General features: G+C 33.1%; 2 protein-coding genes across 2 annotated transcripts; both read right to left on the bottom strand.

The window, feature by feature from the left end:
• Window positions 1-635: 635 nt before the first annotated feature.
• LOC144568111 (defective in cullin neddylation protein) lies at window positions 636-5,263 on the bottom strand. The gene is made up of 11 exons (XM_078318341.1): window positions 5,128-5,263; window positions 4,724-4,785; window positions 4,377-4,513; window positions 2,830-2,888; window positions 2,367-2,390; window positions 2,166-2,248; window positions 1,996-2,060; window positions 1,833-1,882; window positions 1,396-1,497; window positions 1,004-1,063; window positions 636-876 (listed from the first exon to the last, which is right to left on the bottom strand). The coding sequence occupies exons 1-11, from the start codon at window positions 5,131-5,133 to the stop codon at window positions 766-768; spliced, it is 759 nt and encodes a 252-aa protein (XP_078174467.1). The 5' UTR covers window positions 5,134-5,263; the 3' UTR covers window positions 636-765.
• A 3,779-nt stretch (window positions 5,264-9,042) lies between these two features.
• On the bottom strand, window positions 9,043-12,801 carry LOC144568583 (protein RICE SALT SENSITIVE 3-like). Its single transcript, XM_078318952.1, has 7 exons — window positions 12,324-12,801; window positions 12,138-12,191; window positions 11,890-12,027; window positions 11,436-11,541; window positions 10,445-10,486; window positions 10,253-10,309; window positions 9,043-9,731 (listed from the first exon to the last, which is right to left on the bottom strand). Exons 1-7 carry the CDS (start codon window positions 12,458-12,460, stop codon window positions 9,276-9,278), a joined length of 990 nt encoding a protein of 329 aa, XP_078175078.1. The 5' UTR covers window positions 12,461-12,801; the 3' UTR covers window positions 9,043-9,275.
• Window positions 12,802-20,357: the final 7,556 nt, after the last annotated feature.

The following is a 20,357-nucleotide window of genomic DNA, read 5'->3' as shown; positions in this document are numbered from 1 at the left end:
GAACAGAGAAAGAATAGGAATGTAGAGATTCATATAATTATTCTGAAAAAATGCTGCATATGTCAAATTTCCATGTCAGATTTTAATATACTTTTCGAAATGACAGCCGACAATTACCCGTGAAGTAATTGACAATCTTCCAAGGAGACCATAAACCTAAATGATGTATTTCGTATTTCTCAAAATCACCACCTCAAACTAGGGGTGTCAATGGCACCCTTTTAACCATTTACCTGACCCGTATTGTATTCGATGAGGCTCAAACTATCAACCTTCATGCTATCAACATTTTTAGAACAAGGAAAAAAAAAGGTTTGACCCGCTGACGCATCAAAAATATCATCTTCCATTGATATATACTGAATTTTGAGAAGCGTCAGAAACATTTCTAGTCAAAATTGCTACCTAAGACTTAGCAACAAATTAGATTCGGGAAAATTTGATGCAAGTCATACTTTTGTCTAACATTATCCAAGCAAGAGATAACCCACCCCATGCACAGACATGACAAACAAGACATTTGAGAAAAGATGAGGTCTATCAACTTAAAAAACAAATTGCGTGCAAAAGAACAGTAAAGCGAACAACTTCAATTTAGCAGCAAACAAATTGAAGTGCCACAGAGCAAGAGATCATTTTCTTCCCAACAAATCCTTTTTCGATCCAACAATGTCTAATATGAGTTCTGACGTAGGGTTGATCCCAAGTCGAATTGCATACAGCAATCATGCAAGCATAATAAATAAATGTACTTAAACCCTATGTTCATTTTCTACTTGGAACAATCCCATTCTCAGTAAGGTACTCCACAAATTCGTCTATTAAGTACGGCCATGCTCCCTCTTCATCATAGTTTGATAACTGTGGGTCTATGTTCTGAAAAGGAAACAAAGTAAAAAAAAAATCATTGAGGTGATTTGGTGAAACCAAAATGAATTGTAACAAAGTTATATATATATTTTTTTTTCGGGGTTGGAGGGGTGAAAACTGTCTACACGTGTACCTTGACAAATTCCAATAGCTGAGACCAAGTGTCCCTTGAGATAGCTTTGTTATGCCGAACCTGAAATATTATCCAATTTGAAAATGACTATCCCTGATTGGAGAAATATAAAACACCAACAATTTATCTCAAACACAGGGACTGAAATATCAACGAATTAAAAAAAAAAAAATCCTAAAATAGGACTAATATCCCCAGTCACAATCAAATACTGGAATACACTGATGCATGACCTAGCTACCAAAGCAACAAGAGTAACAACTAACCACCCTTGTTGTATTGTTTGACTACAATTTTATACAAATTTAAGCCTTACTCATATAAATCCCATATTGAAGCAATCATAAGACACATAAAGAGTAAATTTAAAAAAAAGGGAAAGAAATAATAACCTGAAGAAATTGGCACCAGTGCTCAACCAATGGCCAGTGTTTCTCAGAAAACAGTAGCCGCCACATACCGAGTGCTGTGTCCAGTGCTAGCGATTTTTGACCCTACAAAGTTGCCAAATTCACAATCAAGTCTTCAGCAAATTACAAAAACAATGCAACAAAGATGAATAAGAATATAATGCTGCAAAATCTGGATAAAGAAATGGAGTAATTCCTTCAGAATGAAAAGTAACAAATCAAGTAAATTTAACTATTAAGTCACTAGCATGATAAAATGGTATACAACAAGGTTTTTGACAATTAAGCCGAGAATAGTTCGACAAATATTTCTTCATTTCTTCCGACCTGACAAAACTAAAACTTCATATGCTTACTTGAGAACATCCATCGAATATCTACAGGATGCTAACACTAAAAATTAAAATAAATAATATTACCTTTTCTCGTGCCCAGCTGAAGGCGAAGTTGTATATCTCATGAAACTTATCTGGTAATCCAGAAGAACACATACATTTAAACAAAACAAAAACCAACCAATGAAACTTTCCAATTTATTTTCTTTCAATTAAGTCGCCATGAAGAGAAACAAGTATGACTTACGCTCGTCTCTGAGTTCATTGCGCAAGGATGGGAGCTTTTCACGGAGCTTAGGAATTGAATCCACACTGTTTTTATTTGGCAAGTAGTGTTTAGAAAAGTTAATTGCTCTATCATCATAGGTTGAAATTTCAAAAAGGAAACAGAAAATGAGTTCCAAGCAAAACTTCTACCCGAGAGATTGCAATCCACCAATGAATTCTTGGCGAGAAAATTCACACATTGTAGCAGCTTTCATATGCCATGATAAAACCAACTAAACAAAACAAGCGAAGTAGTTGGATACGATCAGTACTTATCAATAAATATTGCTATTTACTTGTAGTAAAAAACAAACGTAATCACTGTCTTTCAACACAAGGGGTAATACACACCATGACAATGTCTTGAGGATCCACCTGCACAATTCAACAAAAATGTATCACTTCATCTGTTTCATAATTGCAAATAAATCCAAAGGGAGGTTATTTAAGTTGTTAAAATATATTTTAGATTTGGTTTTGCCCAAGCACAAATTTAGACTTTCGACTGTGTAAATGATAAATTCTTGGGGGTGATATGACCTGACTTTTACCAATTATGAGAGACATTGATTTCAATTAACTTCCAGTCTCTTGGAACAAAATTGAAATATTGTAAGTGCTATTGGGAAAAATATTATCAATAAGGTTTAAACCTATTTAAAGAGTACCTAAACATAGTTGAAATAGTCTTCAACAAACATTATTATGATACAATTTGCAAACTAAACTTCTTACTAGAAGGATTGAAGGAATGCAACATACATAGCACAGCATGGAATTACAATGGACTGTATCTGCATTGGAAATAACGTACCTGTAAATCATTACAAAGAAGAGATATCCCCTCTACGAAGACCATATCAACATCGGGATCTGCATAGAAATGAGTGGATTAATGATTAAGGAATTCAGACAAAAAAGAAATATCAAAAGGAAATTTATATGAAGGAAATACTGACAGAACACATGACTCGTAGCAGAACCTACACTACAGTATGCTACACTAAATTCAATGCAGTAAAGAGGCAAAAGGCGCAAATGACTCAAATTCCCTGGAGTTATACAAGGTGTGCGATTTAGATTTTGGACATTTTGTAAACTTAAAACTTTTCATACACTACATATTATTTTTTTGAGGAAAAGTAATAATGATTCAATGATGAAGATGGTGACTTATTTTCGAATAAAGTGCAAAAAATGTGTTTATCTGGATACAAGACGAATGACTTAATTGGATAGATCAAGTTTAATTCCAATATTTGAGAAACACATACACTGAACTTCTATGAAAAATAAATAAATATTATATTTAGTGTTATTGTATTGAGTTGCATGTAATTGTTACTGTTTTTCCTGTAATATAATATCAAAACTTGGTCCTTGGAGAATGTGTTAAACATAATGCGATAGAACAAACACACACACACACACACACATATATGTATGTATAGAGTAGAACTAGGGTGTTCTTAAGCTCACCAAGTCGTCAATTATTTATAATGTTCACCATGTACTTGTGGGCCGGTAGGTTGTGAATAAAGGAAAATAACAGTTTAATACATCTTTCGCCTCAAAAACAAATACATACTATATTATGCAAAGTAGAGATAAATCTACAAATAGAACTAGCAGCAGAGCTAAAAAATATTAAAAAGCAAAGAAAAGTGCAGCGTGTGTTAATTGGACCTCATGATTTTGACTTGTTGAAAAATTATACAAGCACTCTTTGCAGTTTAATGTCTCACGCAGAGTCAGACACTTTAACACTTATTTAATCTCCACTTAACCACAAGAAGCACCAAAATTGTCTCACCCTGTGCTTAAGCACATAAGGCGCTTGCCTTTAACGGCACAGAGTACACTACACTATAATGTATTAGTTATTTATTGGAGGTCTCCAGTAGAATTTGCTTACAACTTTTCAAATGACCATTATTCCTACATCAAAAGGTCAGAAATACATTTCAAATGACTATACATGTCTGTCAATTCTTCTGAGTTATTTTCTGCAAAATTGTTTGTATTTTCCTACTTCTGGTGACATAATTTTGGTCCAAATTATCATCTTCCTTTTTACATACAAAATGTTTGTTGTTTTTGATAAGTTGCCTACAAAAACAATTAATTATTGAGTTGCCCACAATGACTATTATTAAGACCCTCAATATTCCCATAAATTTGTATATGTCAACTGACCTCGAGAGCCAAAAAAATAAAGGTACTACATGAGATGGTATTTTTTGTATACTGAACTGATAATAAACGGAACTGCGCAATGGGCAGGCTTCTTACTAGTAATACCTAAATAAGATCCCATTGTTGAAATTTGTAGAAGCATATTATTTGAAGTATCTTTCTTACCTTTATATCTCTTAAAAAGTTCTTCCAGGTGCCTTGTGTCAGTAAAAGCTCTAATCTGAGGTTGGCTATAAAATATATCAAATGCTCCTTCTAGGTGCCATTCGCTAGCTTTCAAGGCCTGCAGAGCAACCTTCTCACTACACCAAGACCCAACCAAATTAAACTTATAAATATTCATTGTAACACAAATTCTTTTTATTTATTTACTGTTAGATCTACAGGAATTAACATATTTTGCAGCCGTATGTTGTAAAATGTGCTCATTACTAGTTGGTTGTCATAAATTCTTTGTATGTACAGGATCAACAAAACTTAATAAAGATTTTAAGGAGCAATGAGAAGCTAACCTGGCACCTGTAATGGCCATGAACTGCTGAACCTTGTCTTTTTGACCTCTTCCCAGCTTGCTCTGAGATAAAATTCAACAACAAAAAACTCATGTAGTTTACTAAATCACTTATACAAGGAAGAATTGTTTAAACAACTAGAAAAAAAAATGAGAGTGTTCAAGTGAAAATGGATCTCTAAGAACTGGGTTCTTCTCCAGTCCAACATCTTACAAAAACCCTAGGAACAACAACAGTACCTTTAGCAAATTACATTCTAGAACTTGTGTACCTTTTGTAAGTAATCTCCAACTTCGGTGTACAATTGTAAACAGAACTAGATTGATCAAGCATGTTTGGCTTTAAACTTGAAGTATAAAAATAAAAGAATGAAATGCAAAAATCAAAAGCAGATAGATACTAACCATCATCGATCCGTTCAGGAAACCTATCTTTTCCTCTGAGAGTAATTTCAAGAGAGGAGGAGAATATTTGATTTATTCTCGATTTTTTTTTCAAAATTTGAGAAAGTTTCGATTTTCTCCCCTCGCCTCTCTTCTCTGTCTCCTGGCCTCTGTCATTCGCTTTCGTTTCAAGCCTTCTTTCCTACTCGACTCGAACGATTTATTTCATGGACCGACTGCGGGTCCAACATTCCAGTGATGGTAATTTCATGGGCCGGGAGCAGACGATGTCTAGCGGTGCGGGGTTTTTCTCTCTCGAGCCAATCTTGCAGCGATGCGAATCATGCGATGCCTCCTCAGTCCTCATCCCATCTAGTCATCTCCCGTCCCTTTTTTGCAACAAGACAAGACAATATTACGATAAGACTCTTCTGTCCTTGTAATAATTCCATTCGCCCGTGAAAGGTCCAGGCCTTTTTGTAAGATCTGCTTTTTCCAGATGATCGTTAGTTCTGAACGCAATAGCAGGCCCAAAATTACTCCCAAGAGAATAAGTACGAGTTAAATAAAGCCCATTATTTATCCATGTCTAAGGTCAAGGTCAAGGTCCGGTAAGTATTATTTGTTTTCTTACGTCATAAAAAATTAAGGCCCAATAATCTATTAATACTCAAATTTTATTATTAGACTATCTAAATGTCCAATAACATATCTATAAATTTATTAATTAATTTATTTTCAATTTTTTATAATTTTTTGAAAAATCATTATCAAGTTTTGCAGTGTCATCTTGGTATAGATTGTTCGTAGCAGAATAAAAGGGATGCTAGGTAGGTGTTAGTTAGTTAGTTGTTTGTTGATACTTGATAATGAAGGTGTTAGTTATTTAGTTAATTAATTATTGACATATATACAGTACATTTACCTCACTGGATATGAATTCACATGCCTAGACGGCTAGATCTAGTAGTATACAATACTATAATACTATTCCTCCATTTATGTTAGTCACTGTGATGTGAAGTAATGGCAATGGTAAAAGCAATTAGCGCACTGGTGCAGCTGGCAGCAGCTTTATTTTGGGGTACCATGACATGATTAGGAGAGGGGGAGCACAGATGCGAGGAACATGCCTAACCACTGTTACATTAAGTAATAAATGAATGAATGCGGTGGGACCCACCTGCAGTCACGACTCTGCATCTAATTCTAATGTAAAGTTTGCTTATGTATCATTGCTCCGCTTGACTCATGACTTCCCAAATCCAATACAAAGGAATTCTCCAGTCACAAACCAAATTGGAGGGATCCATTCAACCGCATTCAAACAATCATAGTCAAGAGAATCCATTCCGATCCGGGAGTGGTACAATATCAAATTGTGATGTATATATGTCAGATCAGGTACATGCCGCTCTTTCATTGTTACAGTGATGCTTGCAATCAATATCAATATCAATATCAATATCAATATCATTCCTGTATGAATTGTAATGCAACACAAACTTTCATGGTGTGCCACAGAGAGCATTATTACCACTGTTTATGACACAGATGACTTTGCTTTGGAAATATTCAAGCTATCAACACATAGGCATAGTTACCTAGGCCGTATTCGGTATATATATATATATTTATATAAGTTGGTTGTCATAGATAATAGATTTAGCTCTTTTGTATTTTTGCATGACTTTTTGGACCAGCTCTCATAAATCTTAATTCCTGTTGCTGTGTATCAATCAATGCGCTTTCAGTTGTCACCAATTGCAACAATATTCAAAACCCAATTCAATGTTATCAATTGCAACAATATGCCAAACCAAATTGTTTTAATTTGTCATGATGATGTTCAATGGGGACAAGAATTAATTTGATGCTCATTTCATCCGTTATCATTGACATTAGATTCCGAGACAACAACAGTGGGCTAAACTTAAGACATTATTCTTGAATATGTTCGACTCAATTAAAACTGACATCCTTAATTACCGATCAACTTTGTTTACTTTGTTGAGGAATCATGAAGAACAAATTACTACGTCTTATTTAGAGATCAATTAAGAGATCAAACACTTACATCTCAGAAAAGAAAAACAATTCTCCAACCTTAATCTAAAGACTATCCTATATCAAATCCGACTCATAAAACATAATTATAAGTGACCCATAATGTTGGTCATAGAATTCTCAAGTTTGAAAAGCCGTCTTCGTGAGCACGAGACAAGTCGTATGGTCGTGTACGAAGTCTTCCAAAACAGCAAAATGTGGTTCTTGAGAAATCATCTCCAAATTTCCTAATGGATATTTTTTCTCAGTTCTTTAATGGTGGAAGAAAGGAGAAGACACTTAAATTCTTTCTAAAATAATTATTGTTCAGAAATCTGAATTGTGTTGTTACACACGTGGTATCTTGTGCCTTAGTGATCCATCCTTATATAGGGGTGCAAAATTATTTTTCTATAAAGACAATTTTTCTGAATTGCAAATCTCATAATTAATCTATTAATGATTTGACCTTTATCTAAATTGTTTTACACATTATGAATCACACTCTATTAAATACATAGATTGTCTAATATCTTAATTTCATATTAAATAACTTAATTGTGACAATTATATATGACAGTATACAACTCATAATTATATTACATATATGCTCAACGTTGAATACATGATCCCATATACTTATCATAAAGTATTATGGTTGAAAAATATCATGTTTAGAAAAAAAATACCAAGTACATATATATTTTTTTTGTTTATTTATTACTATTTATATATGTAATGCATTATTGTACGGACTGCGCAAGAAATTATTCAATACAATTATTATTATTTTTATCAATAGAACAACATTCCATCAGTTCCGGATCTGATAGCTTCCCACAATTACACATTACATTACCTGTAAAAGACAGCCAATTCATTTCCTTAAAATTATTGCTATTCCTATAAAGTATAGAAGAAGATCATGAGTCGAGATGCAAGAGAAATTAAGTACATATATATATATGGAGATTTTTAAATATTCTAAAAAGGGAAAGGTTTTGCTCGTGGGACTTGTCCAAAGAAATGATAAATAGTAGAGAGCAGAAAAAATAAAAAGTGTTAATGCTGAGTCCGGCTAGTATATATGACATTGGTATTACATAACATTAACTTCAAAATTTATTAGATAGTATCCTTCAATTTTTTTTATTAGATAGACTTTAAATGACTAATTTAAACCATTCAAACCGATTTACTTTACGAGTGATGTATTTATATGCAAAAGTTTTTTTTTTTTTTTAGCTATTTTAGTTTCAAGTCAAGCGGTCAAAAATATTAAAAAAATGAATGCATTAAATCTAGTTAATAACTCTTACATTTGACTGCTTGATTTGTAAATAAATTTGAAAAATTATAAAATTTGCATGTAAAGCACAACTAATTAATGAATTAGATTGGTTTGAACAATTTTGATTCACTGTTTGAAACTGATTCGATAGGCTTTGAAGTTGATGTTATATAGGCAAAAATGACACTGGTGTCATACTAGCAAAACTTGTTAATACTTATTAATTCGTCTAAGTATCAATTATCAATTATCAACGATCAATTAATTTTGAGTATAAAATTATAAACAAATTGTATTAATAAGTATTAGCAAGCGCAAATTGTAAAAGTGTTAATTATATATTAATTTACTTTAAATTTAAGTTGCGTTAGTAACAGTAAAGTACAGCACCGAATGATTTGGATCAGCCGAAAAATGTCAAGAGAGCTAAGAAATATTAAATTAAATATACAATATAATTTTTGGCCAGGTAGACAGACATTCTCATAACTATTTTATAATAATAATTAATCTCACCAAATAGTCCTACAATGTACTTCCTCAGGTGTGAAAAAAGGAAGAAAAAAAAGAGAGATTATACCTACCTGCAACTACACTTGCCAAAAGCACACTACAAAATTAATTATCACTGGATTAATACATTAAATTAAACTAACTGTTTTCTCTGACAGCTCTTAGCATTAGCAACTACTGCATGTTATATATCATATCATAACAATATATAAGCAAGTACATAAAATTAAACTAATTGCTTTGACTGACAGCTGATCTTAGTACTAGCAACAACTGCGTATTAATTAATTATATATCATAGCAATGAGCAATTGCTACACTAAAACCCTTCACTATGCTTGGCCACATCCACATAATATGACATGGAACTACTGTTCTCTCCTCCTATATTTACCACCCTTTCATGTCCATATTCATCCTCTATCTCCTCCTTTGCCACCACTGGTAACGATCTCTGTCCCGGTACGAACACTGGGATGTCGTACTGTCCCTGAGATGATGAGGAGCCTGTCGGTGATGGCCCCACAGACGGGAGTTTAGAGAGAAGTGCTTCCAAGCTACTCATTGAAGGCATGATGCGAACCGGGTTGTTAAATGGATCGTACAATTCCATGGGCGGGACTAGACCTGCCGGGCCCACGGGCCAAGATTCAGGTCCACTTGCGCATGCCGGGAATGCAGAGGATGACGGGTGCGGCAAAAGTACTCCCGGAATGCTCTCAAGGTAACTGAATTTACGGCGAAGTAGAACCACGTAACTCAAATCCTCCACAACCTATATATATATATAACATGGGTATTATGTTTTATAGAACAAATAATTATAACATGCATGCTATTAAATCTGATTTCAATTTAACATAGAAAGGTATGAACTGTTACTCTATTATATAATAAAAGGTGGTATCTGTCACGTTTGGTGTCAGGTTCAAACACTGGCGCAACAGCGAATAAAAGTTTTTAATTGGGGAAATTAAGAATTTGAAAAAAAGGAGAAATGGAGAATGAATTGGCATGGTCTCAACTGGGGGCCTCTAATCTCTACCTGCTCTAAAAAGGATTTTTATGATTTATAAACCTTTATAGTACACTTAACAAAACGTGTCACAAGAAAATAATAAAAAGAAGAAGCATATTTGTCGTTGATCACGCGCATGATTGCACAGAGAGAAATGCATGCATGATGAGGTAATGAGAATATTTGATGATGAATTAAATGAGACCAGTTGATGAGATGTGAATGAAGTTTGGTTTGGTAGGAAGAGAAAATGTAGAGAGAGAGAGAGAGAGAGAGACCTTTTTCATGGATCCTAATTGTACCACACCTTCTCTCACTGCTATGAGAGCAATAGTCTGCCAGAAAGAAAAAAAAAACAGAGAGAATCAAAACAAAGCAAGTCAGCCGTTTAAAGGATGTGATTGCAAAGGAAATAAAAAAAAAAGGAAAAGAAAAACATAGTACTAAAAAGAGTGGTACTATCTGTGGACCTTGATACCGGACTGAAACTGAGCCTCCCATGTCCTTGGTTGCTGAAAAAGAAAAAAAGGTTGTACCATAACAATTTATTAATAATTAAACTTATGATCTTTTAAAAAAATAAAAAATAATAACAATTAAAATCATGCATAGGGGCCTAGGGCATACTTGATAGGTAGAAAATTACTTGATTTAGGGCATGTTCCGCGGAATTAAGGGAATAGGAATGCAAAATTTTTAAACTGATTTTTATTGTTTACATGAGAAAAAAAAATTTTAGTCTGAGTGAATTTTCTTTTTTTTCACGTGAACAGTAACTTCTGAACAGACCCTTAAAGATTCTAGATCTTCTAAAAATAAGATTTTGTACCCATCTAAACAAATTCTAAAAGATATAAAATTTCAATTACAAGTACATTTTCATATGAGATCATATTAAACGGTTCAGATTGATTGTCCGGACTTTGAAAAATAAAATATTAAATAGTTCAGATTGATTGTAGATCTTTTAAAAATAATGATTTTGTACTAATCTAAAAAAATTCTATAAAATATAAAATTTGATCTACAAGTACATTTTCATATATATGAGATCATATTAAATGGTTATTATTGATTGTCCGGACTTTGAAAAATAAAATATTAATTCATAGTATATACTAATATGTGTTGTACTAATGTACATGTTATGCATAGTACGTAGCCTCACTCTCTATGCAATATGTATATATAAGGTGCGCATTTAGTTGAGAAAATCTTAACTCCATCATTATTACATATCATTAACTGATAATTAAATATATGCGCGTAAATTTAGTGTTCACACATTCTCTCTCCCCCCCCTCTCTCTCTCCATATCTGATACTGTAATGTGGCACTGTCACTGGTGGCCAGAGAAAGAGAGAGAGTATGAAAGAAAGAAAGGGAGGTAGCAGTAATAATTATATATCAGAGAAAAAGGAAGCAATAATAATTGGAAAATAAAAGAGAGGAGATATATACAGAATCAGCAGGGTTGTTCCAGGAGGAAAGGAGATTGGCTTCTTGCTCTTGTGCCTCTTTCAAAACCCATTTGTGGCTGTGATCAGCTGCCACTTTCCCAATCATGCTAGCCAAATAATTAACAAATTAATGCATTATTAAGTACCTCACAAAGATACTGATTGTGTTATATATATAATATAAGTACCTGTATATACTAGTGCTCTAATGGTAACATAGTATTATATTTGCTACAATCAACAATCTCGTCTATTATACCGTTTTCTATATCATATTTTTTTTAATAAAACTATTTATAACATTGCAAATGGTTGCTGCACTGATACAAGTATATAGCGCTGGGAGCATATTTCTCTCTTACAATATGCAAATAATTACTTATTTCCAAAAAAAACAATGCAAATAATTATTTTAAGAAAACCTTTCCTAACATATTGAAATGAAATGTACTAACCCTTCGCCGTAGTTGTAAATGTCATGCGACATCTTGAAGAAAAGCTCCGGCTGGAGACCTCCCGTCTCGCATTCTCCATAGCCCTGGTCACATGCCGATGCCGCAAAATTGCAAAACCCGTCTTCCCATGCCAAAATCCTATATGCAAAAAAGCACATTTATTAATAAAAGAAGAAGAAGATATATAAAAGACTTCATAATAAATATACATAGCAAACATTAGAAATGAAGAGACAAAAAGGAAGTACCAGTTCCTTCTGTTTCCTCTGGTTCTATCAAAAGCTCCTCCTTGGAGATCCCACCTATATACATAGAACAAAACAAAAATTACAAAAAAAAAAAAAAAAAAAAAAATACTAATTTCGATCAAGAAGGTACATATTTTATATGAACCATTTATATATTATTAACTAATAGTAAAAGAGCTTATAAACTTTGGTGGGGGGTAGTTTCTTGGCAGGATCCTCCAAAACACAGCATAGACCCATTGTGAACTCTCAGCGGTACAAAGGCTTCTTAGTGTGTGTTGTAAGAGATGCGTAACAGCCAATGGATTGAGCTGCTCTTCCATTAATTCAATCCCTACCGTTTATTTCTCTCTTTTATATTTTTCAAATTTAAGATCTCCTCCCCTCTAAATCTTTGCTTCTCTATTCTATACTCTATCCTATCCTTAATTGCTTTTTCTTTTTATACCTATCTCTCTGCTTTTCTTTGTTTGTGAATTGTGAGGCTACCACAGAGGGAACCAACACTTGGCCCCAAATATATACCCCCCTCTCTGCTTTCTCTCTCTGTCTGATGATCTGATCTCTTTTATTTATATCTGTGTTTGTGGGCGCACCGCGCACTGCTACTATAATAAATCACGAGCAACCAATTAAACACAATTATTTTCGCCTTACTTTAGCAATTTGACATGAAGAGCCCCCACAATTTATCTGTTGCCAACGGTCTCCTCTATCGCCACCTCCAAGATTTCTGTGACGCCCCTGGTGTGTATTATCTTATGTAATGAGTCATTGCCGTATTAATTTATTATCTTATACCAGTAGGCAGCAATACGTTCTGACATTGAATGCACAGAAGATTTAAGATTCTTCTTTAATTAGTTTTGCCCCACTGATTAATTGTACTACCTTTTATCTGTGCTCAATAATTTTTGTTGAAGATATGGACCCCGTTTAATATTACAATTAATCCGAATAATTAAAGTCACATTTCACGGGAGTATATGTGTTTTGATATTATTTTTTGGAATGAAAGAAATATTTTAAAGATTTTATTTGGACTTTAATGCTGAATATATATATATATAGAGAGAGAGATGGGCTATGGTGCATTGCAATGCATGGAGGGGTTTGTGCATTAGACTATAAATCTAAAATTCAAAATCCAAATGGCTGATCCAAACCGTTAATCTTGTTCTCCATATTAATATGTGCTTGGAGACCAAATTTTACATTTTTCTGAATTGTTTTACTTTTTATTAAGTATTTTACAAAATTGTTGATCCAACGGTGGCTGCTGATTTTACTGTTTTGTTAAGCCACCGTTGGATCAACAATTTTGTAAAATACTTAATAAATAGTCAAAAAATTCAGAAAAATGTAAAATTTGGTCTCTAAGCACATATTAATATGGAGAACAAGATGAACGTACGGTTTGGATCGGTCATTTGGATTTTGAATTTTAGATTTATGACCCAATGCACAAACCCCTCCATGCATTGCAATGCACCATAGCCCATCTCTCTCTCTCTCTCTCTCTCTATATATATATATATATATATCTCATCCTTATTAAGGAGCTTAATGTCTAGATCCTGCAAGGGTCCTGATTTACTGTTTTTTTTCAGAATGATGCTCAGCCGTTGAATTTCCAGATCGCACATAGATGAATTTTCCAAATTATGAGCTTCAACACTTAAGTATGCACTGGTCGCGCCGCATATGATCCCAGTGCCCGTAGACCGTGCGTCGCACATGTGGAACGCGCCTCTGAATGACGCACGGCACCTGCGGACCGAGTCTGTGCACCCTTTTTCTTTTTTTTTTTCTGCTGAAGGCGGGATTCGAACCCAGTTGAGTTCTGTTGGTGCCAAAATTCTTAGCACTACACTAGAGTTCACATGTGTTATCTTGTAGATAAATATAGTATTTAACTATTTTTCTCTACAAATTTGATTTAAATTATCTCTCCTCCTTATCAAGGAACTTAATGATTTCTACTACATAATTTGCTCCCGTTGCTGTGCACGGGCACGATTACTAGTGTATATATATATATATATATATATATTTATAGGCTGTGACTAATTTGTTGCCGGCAACATTTTTGCCAGCGGTGCTGCCGGCCTTTTTTTAATTTTGTGATGTCCAAAAAACAAATCCAAACCGTTAGATGTTTAATCTATACTATAATATACTTGGAGACCAAATTTTATATTTTTTGGAATTTTTTTACTATTTATTAAGCTGGTTTGAAAACCGCTGATTTCAATGCTGCAAAAATTTACTGAAATCAGCAGTTTTCAAACCAGCTTAATAAATAGTAAAAAAAATTCCAAAAAATGTGAAATTTGGTCTCGAAGTAGATTATAATATAGATTAAACATCTAATAGTTTAGATTTGTTGTTTGGACATCACAAAAAAAAAAAAAACACGGCAGCACCTCCGGCTAAAATGCTGCCGGCAGCAAATTAGCCGGACCCTATATATATATATAGGACTTGGCTACGGTGCTATGGGTAGCTAAGATGCCTCCCGTGCTACGGCTCAATATTCGACTTTTCAAAATTCTAACAGTCGATCCGAACCGTTCATCTTATTCTCCATATTAATATTTGCTTGGAGACCAAATTTTACATTTTTTGAAAATTTTTTACTATTTTTTTAGATTTATTGAAAATCGCTGTTTTTCAGACAAATCTGGACCATAAAAAACAGCGATATTCAATAAATCTAAAAAAATAGTAAAAAATTCAAAAAAATGTAAAATTTGGTCTCCAAACACATATTAATATGGAGAACAAGATGAACGGTTCGGATCGACCGTTAGGATTTTAAAAAGTCAAATATTGAGCCGTAGCACGGGAGGCCTCTTAGCTACCCATAGCATATTAGCCAAATCCTATATATATATATATATATATATATATATATATATATATATATATATATATATTTACTTTGTATATATGTGGTGTGTGTGTGTGTGTATGTTTAAAAATTGACCAGTTTTAGTAAAACAATAATGGGTGTGATGCATGATCATGCATTCATTCACCGATCGATTATTTACAGAATCTCGTTGATCTAACGCAGCCTTTTAAATTAAAATATATATAGTAATATACCCGATCGAACAGTGGTGGTACAGAATTGGAAGTATAGACCTCTGTTTGTGGGTCCTCAACTCCTGATGCAATGCAATTAATGGAGGGGTCAAGGTTTGACCTGCCGAGGCCACTTCAAACTCAAATCCGCACAGAATGAGTTTGATCTAAGGCTACACACAGAAAGTAACACAAAAGTATCCACAAGACAAGAGGTAGAAGACCTGAAAACGGATCGGATACTAGCGGTAAAATTATAATTATATTTATTTTTTATTTTCAGGATATTGGATCAGAAATTTATTAAAAAACACTTAAGTTCATAATATTTATCTAGTAAATAAGACAATTGTTTTCATAATATATATTAAACTATATGGTATATATCTACTATTCGAATACGAATTAATTAAAACTTAAAAGCATTTTCATATTTGTATCCACTCGAATATTCAGATACAAATATCTATATCTAATTTTTCAAATGTGGATTAGATATTATCCTATATTGTAAATTCAAAAATCATACACATTTTTGTATCCACTTGAAGTAATTTGGACATCTTATATATTGATTAACTACAAAAATGAAACAATATCTGCGAGAGCAAAAAATGACTATCTGCGAGGGTATACCAACAGAAAGGTGTTTTTTCTATTAGCGACGGTAATATTCGCGATGGTATACCGACAGCATCCATTACACGGATACTGTCTCATTCTTGTAGCGGTATGGATACAAATCAGACACGTCCGATATGTTTTCATCCCTAGCAATATTTCGCTTCCAAGGCCTGCCATTAGCAGAGGGGTTTCTTAGTGTCTGATTTTAACAAGACGCACAGTAAAAGATAATTTTACTAATATGTGCCGTAGAATTCTCGTAATATCCAACTCACAACACACCATAAAAAGATGTATTGTTCGTTTCTTAGAAAACTAATTAGTTACAAATAGTAGAGTAATTTATAATTATATGGATTGTCCAATTTTAAAGTAGCACAAATCTTTAACATATATAACGGCTACTTGTGTTCATCACCTAGAATAATTATGCTAAATAATTGTTGTTTTCTGAAACACACACACACACACACACGTGCTTGTAGGATCTTAATTAGGTATTGTGTGTTATTTCTTCTCACGTCTTAATTAATTAGGTATTTTTTTTCTTAATTAGGTATTAATTATGTGTTATTTCTTTACAAGTTGTAGAAACTTAATTAGGTATTGAGTGTTTTTTTGTTTTCAAGTTGCACATATTTATCAAGTCAATATATATAATTCCTCCAATCCTTCTCTCGTGATATATACGCGCGTATATATATCCCAAAAATTATATAATTAACTATGCAATTTCCAAGAAGTTGCATTCTTTAGCATGAAAATCACGTGCCTTTGGGCAACGTTTACTTGTCAAAGTTTGTCTTGACTTTGAAAAAAGAGAACACAAGCAGCAGTTCCAGCACATTGCATAGATCTGACTTAGACCGATGAAAATGGGCCCCATAGGCCAGCACATATTATAAAATTATACGATTTTTATTTTTAAAACATCAAAAATATATATAAGTCTTTATTCAAACATATATGAGATAGAATATATGTCTTTATTAAATGTTATATGAGAATAAGAATGGCTGACATAATTATAAAATTACAAACGTTGCTTTCTTGACTGCTATATATATGAATAAGTAGCTAGCTAGGTCAGGTGGTGGTTTGGATGTGACAAATCAATCCATTGAGTACTCGCTTTTGCAGATTTTAGGTTATAGAAACTATAAAGAAAGTGATGATCCGTACATTACAAGAAACAAACAAAGTTTATTAATTAGTTACCAATGAGTGGTCTGCTCATTAGAAAATAACCTCTCAATCTCATCATATATAATTGATGCTTAGAAATGCTGCTTTGAGTAGTCATGGCATCTCCACCAGCATTTAATGAATTGGTGGGCCCCCAGCAGCAGCTTTATTCACAGAATATGTATCACTATATATAACAGGCCCATGCATGGAAATTTTTAATGGTTCGGTTCACACACCATCTCACTTAACCGACACTTTCAAAATGATCAGTAAGATTATGGTAATATGCATATTATGGATCTTCCTCGTGTTATAAATTTATATTCCTATTTTTAAAATAAAATATATTAGATCCGAATAGTTGAACATGGTCTCTGTATGTTCATATTACTTGGAGATTAAATATTACATTTTTTTTACAAGTTTTTTACTATTTTTTCATATAGATAGAAAATTCTTGATATACAAGTTTTGGACCATGAGAAAGTAGTGATTTTCTATGTATCTAAAAGTTCATTATTAAATACAATTTGATATGTAAATACATTTTCATATAAAGATCATTTTTAACGGGATCGACTGTTTGAACATACACACGGCGAGCGCCACATTGAAGCATGATGGATTTGAGAGAGTGTATAATGGGGCAGTGTACTCTGTCCCCTGAGATTGCATGATGACCTAAGAGTGATTTTCTTTCTTTCCCTGTTTTTTTTCCTCTTTCAGAATTCTGAGAGATTGAGATAGTGAAATGTCAAAGTAAATAAATAAATAAATAAAACTAGTTACTAGTGCAGTGCAGCCTTTTCATCTCCACTTTTTCTACTTTTTCCCACTTTTTTCCTCTCCTTTTCCCTGACACTGAAAGCAAAACCTCAGCCTCCACCATTGGGCCTAATTAACCTCTTTTTAGTTTTCCAGTCTTTTGACCCACAGATTATCTTTCAAAATTATCACCTCAATCTCCAATCTCCAATCCTTCATTGATCTTCTGTGGTGCTTCATATATATACATCCTATACTCTTCTATCCTAACTCATTCACATTTTTCTTTTGTGTGGTGGTACATTATATAACTTTATTATACTTGATTATTTTTTTTTTAATTATGTTCTTATTACTATGATTTAATTTCGTAACACACTAAATCTTTATTATATCCTATTCAATTTTGGCATTTTTGTAGCTCCTTTGGCACATTGGTATCGCTCAGTGCAGTAAGCCTCTACTTAAATAGTTGTAATGGCACCACGACTCACGTCATGTATCGTAGTTACAACATCATATTGTGATTATGATAACAAATGTGAACATAGATTAATGATGAATGCTATACTTGCGTTTCAAATTCCCATACTAAGTAGTCAAGGAATTATAGCAAGTTTGTACATCCTAAGTTCTTTCAAGGTGTGTGCATGTGTATTCTGACCCGACACACTAACGACACCACCACTGTACGTCAAATTTGAGTCTATAGACTATATATATGATAACCAAGCCTGAGCTAGCTAGCTTGTGCCTTGACCGCACCTATATATATATATATATATATATATATATATATATATATATATATATATATATATATATATATATATAAACGTTAGCTAGTGCATACACTTGTACGTTGGTACAATTATTGGTACCGTGGCAGAACTGGTATATATGAGTTGAGGTAGTGCTCCGTCCATCAATATTAGACCCTAAGATACAAACCAAGCTATGTTGAAATAATTTCTAAGTTACAACCATTCACTTTCAAAGCATCTCTCAGCCTTTTTGTACTGACAAGGACATGCACTATTCCTTGCTATAATTCCACCTCCCTTCTTACTTCGAGCTATAGCTAGCTAGGGTTCTCACCCTAGAATCTTACCTTTTTTTTCGATCGAAATCTTGGTAGGAGCTACCAAGGGATTTAATCTTACTTGTTAGGAATGCTAAATTATGAATTCCTTAGGTGAAGAAAAAAAAATTTAGTCCTACTCCTACAATCATTCATGTTAAATATCCTTAACATTACTATAATTAATTTAGTAGTAAATTAATGCCCAAAACAATTTGATATATACAACTAGCATATATAATTAACCATAGCCAGTACGTGGTTGTATTGTAGAGGAATTATTGTAGAGAAGCTGCACCCCTTAGAGAGTGAAGGAGAGAACGAGAGAGAGAGAGAGTAAAATTTTCATACATGTTGTGTATATGCACCAATAAATGTCAAGTGCATCTGCATGGCTAGAAACGATGAGAGTGACATATGCTAGAGGGAGGCAATTAACTTTGACAAGCATGGGGGCCTTTATTTGCAAATGGCATCTTTGATATCTATCTCTTATATATCACATAAAATTTTTATTGATTTCTATTTTCAAGCTCTCTTTCACTGAACCAGATAATAAACCAGTAAAGATTTTAATAGCATGGATGTGGAATCACAAATGTCATGAGACTTGATATGTACTCTTTTAATTTGTGTTTGGGTGGTGGGAGTATGGGCATATGTGTTTTAGTGGTATGGCAGATCATGACTGTATATATAATTAGGGGTCAATATATATATATGAGTAGAATTAAAATGCACCATTGGTTTTGTACTCCAACCATATCTCACGTCTCTATCTCCATTTACAAAGTTCAAATTGTCAATTTGAACCGTTCAATGTGATATATATACTAAAATATGATTAGGGATGAAATTTTATATTTTTTTGAATTTTTTTTACTATTTTTTTTTAGATTGGTACAAAATCACTGTTTTTGGATGGTCCAGATGAAGTGATTTTGTACCTATCTAATAAAATAGTAAAAAAAACTTCAAAAAAATATAAAATTTGGTCTCTAAGCACATTTTAATATGGAGATCATATTGAGCCGCTCGGATCGACTGTTTGAACTTTGACAATAAAGATAAAATGTGGGGTATGGTTGGGGCACAAAACCAATGGTGCATTTTAACCCTACTATATATATATATATATATATATATATATATATATAAAGAGAGAAAGAGAGAGAGAGAGAGAGAGAGGAGGGTTAAAATGCACCCTCCCTTTTGTGCTCCTAACGTGCACCCTCCCCTCATATCTTCATTTTCAAAGTTCAAATAGTCGATTCGAATCTTCCAACGTGTTCTTCATATTAAAATGTGGTTAGAGACCAAATTTTACATTTTTTGAAATTTTTTTACTATTTTTTCAGAATTTTTGAAAATCATCACTTTGCTAATTTTTTTTTATTATTGTTTAGTTTAATATGAAGAACACGTTGGAAGGTTCGAATCCACTATTTGAACTTTGAAAATGAAGATATGAG

The sequence above is a fragment of the Carex rostrata genome, chromosome 17 (assembly GCF_964058835.1).
Source record: "Carex rostrata chromosome 17, lpCarRost1.2, whole genome shotgun sequence".
Lineage (NCBI taxonomy): Eukaryota > Viridiplantae > Streptophyta > Magnoliopsida > Poales > Cyperaceae > Carex > Carex rostrata.
Note: the sequence above shows the minus strand (reverse complement) of the source record. Positions and strands in the feature narration are given on the sequence as shown.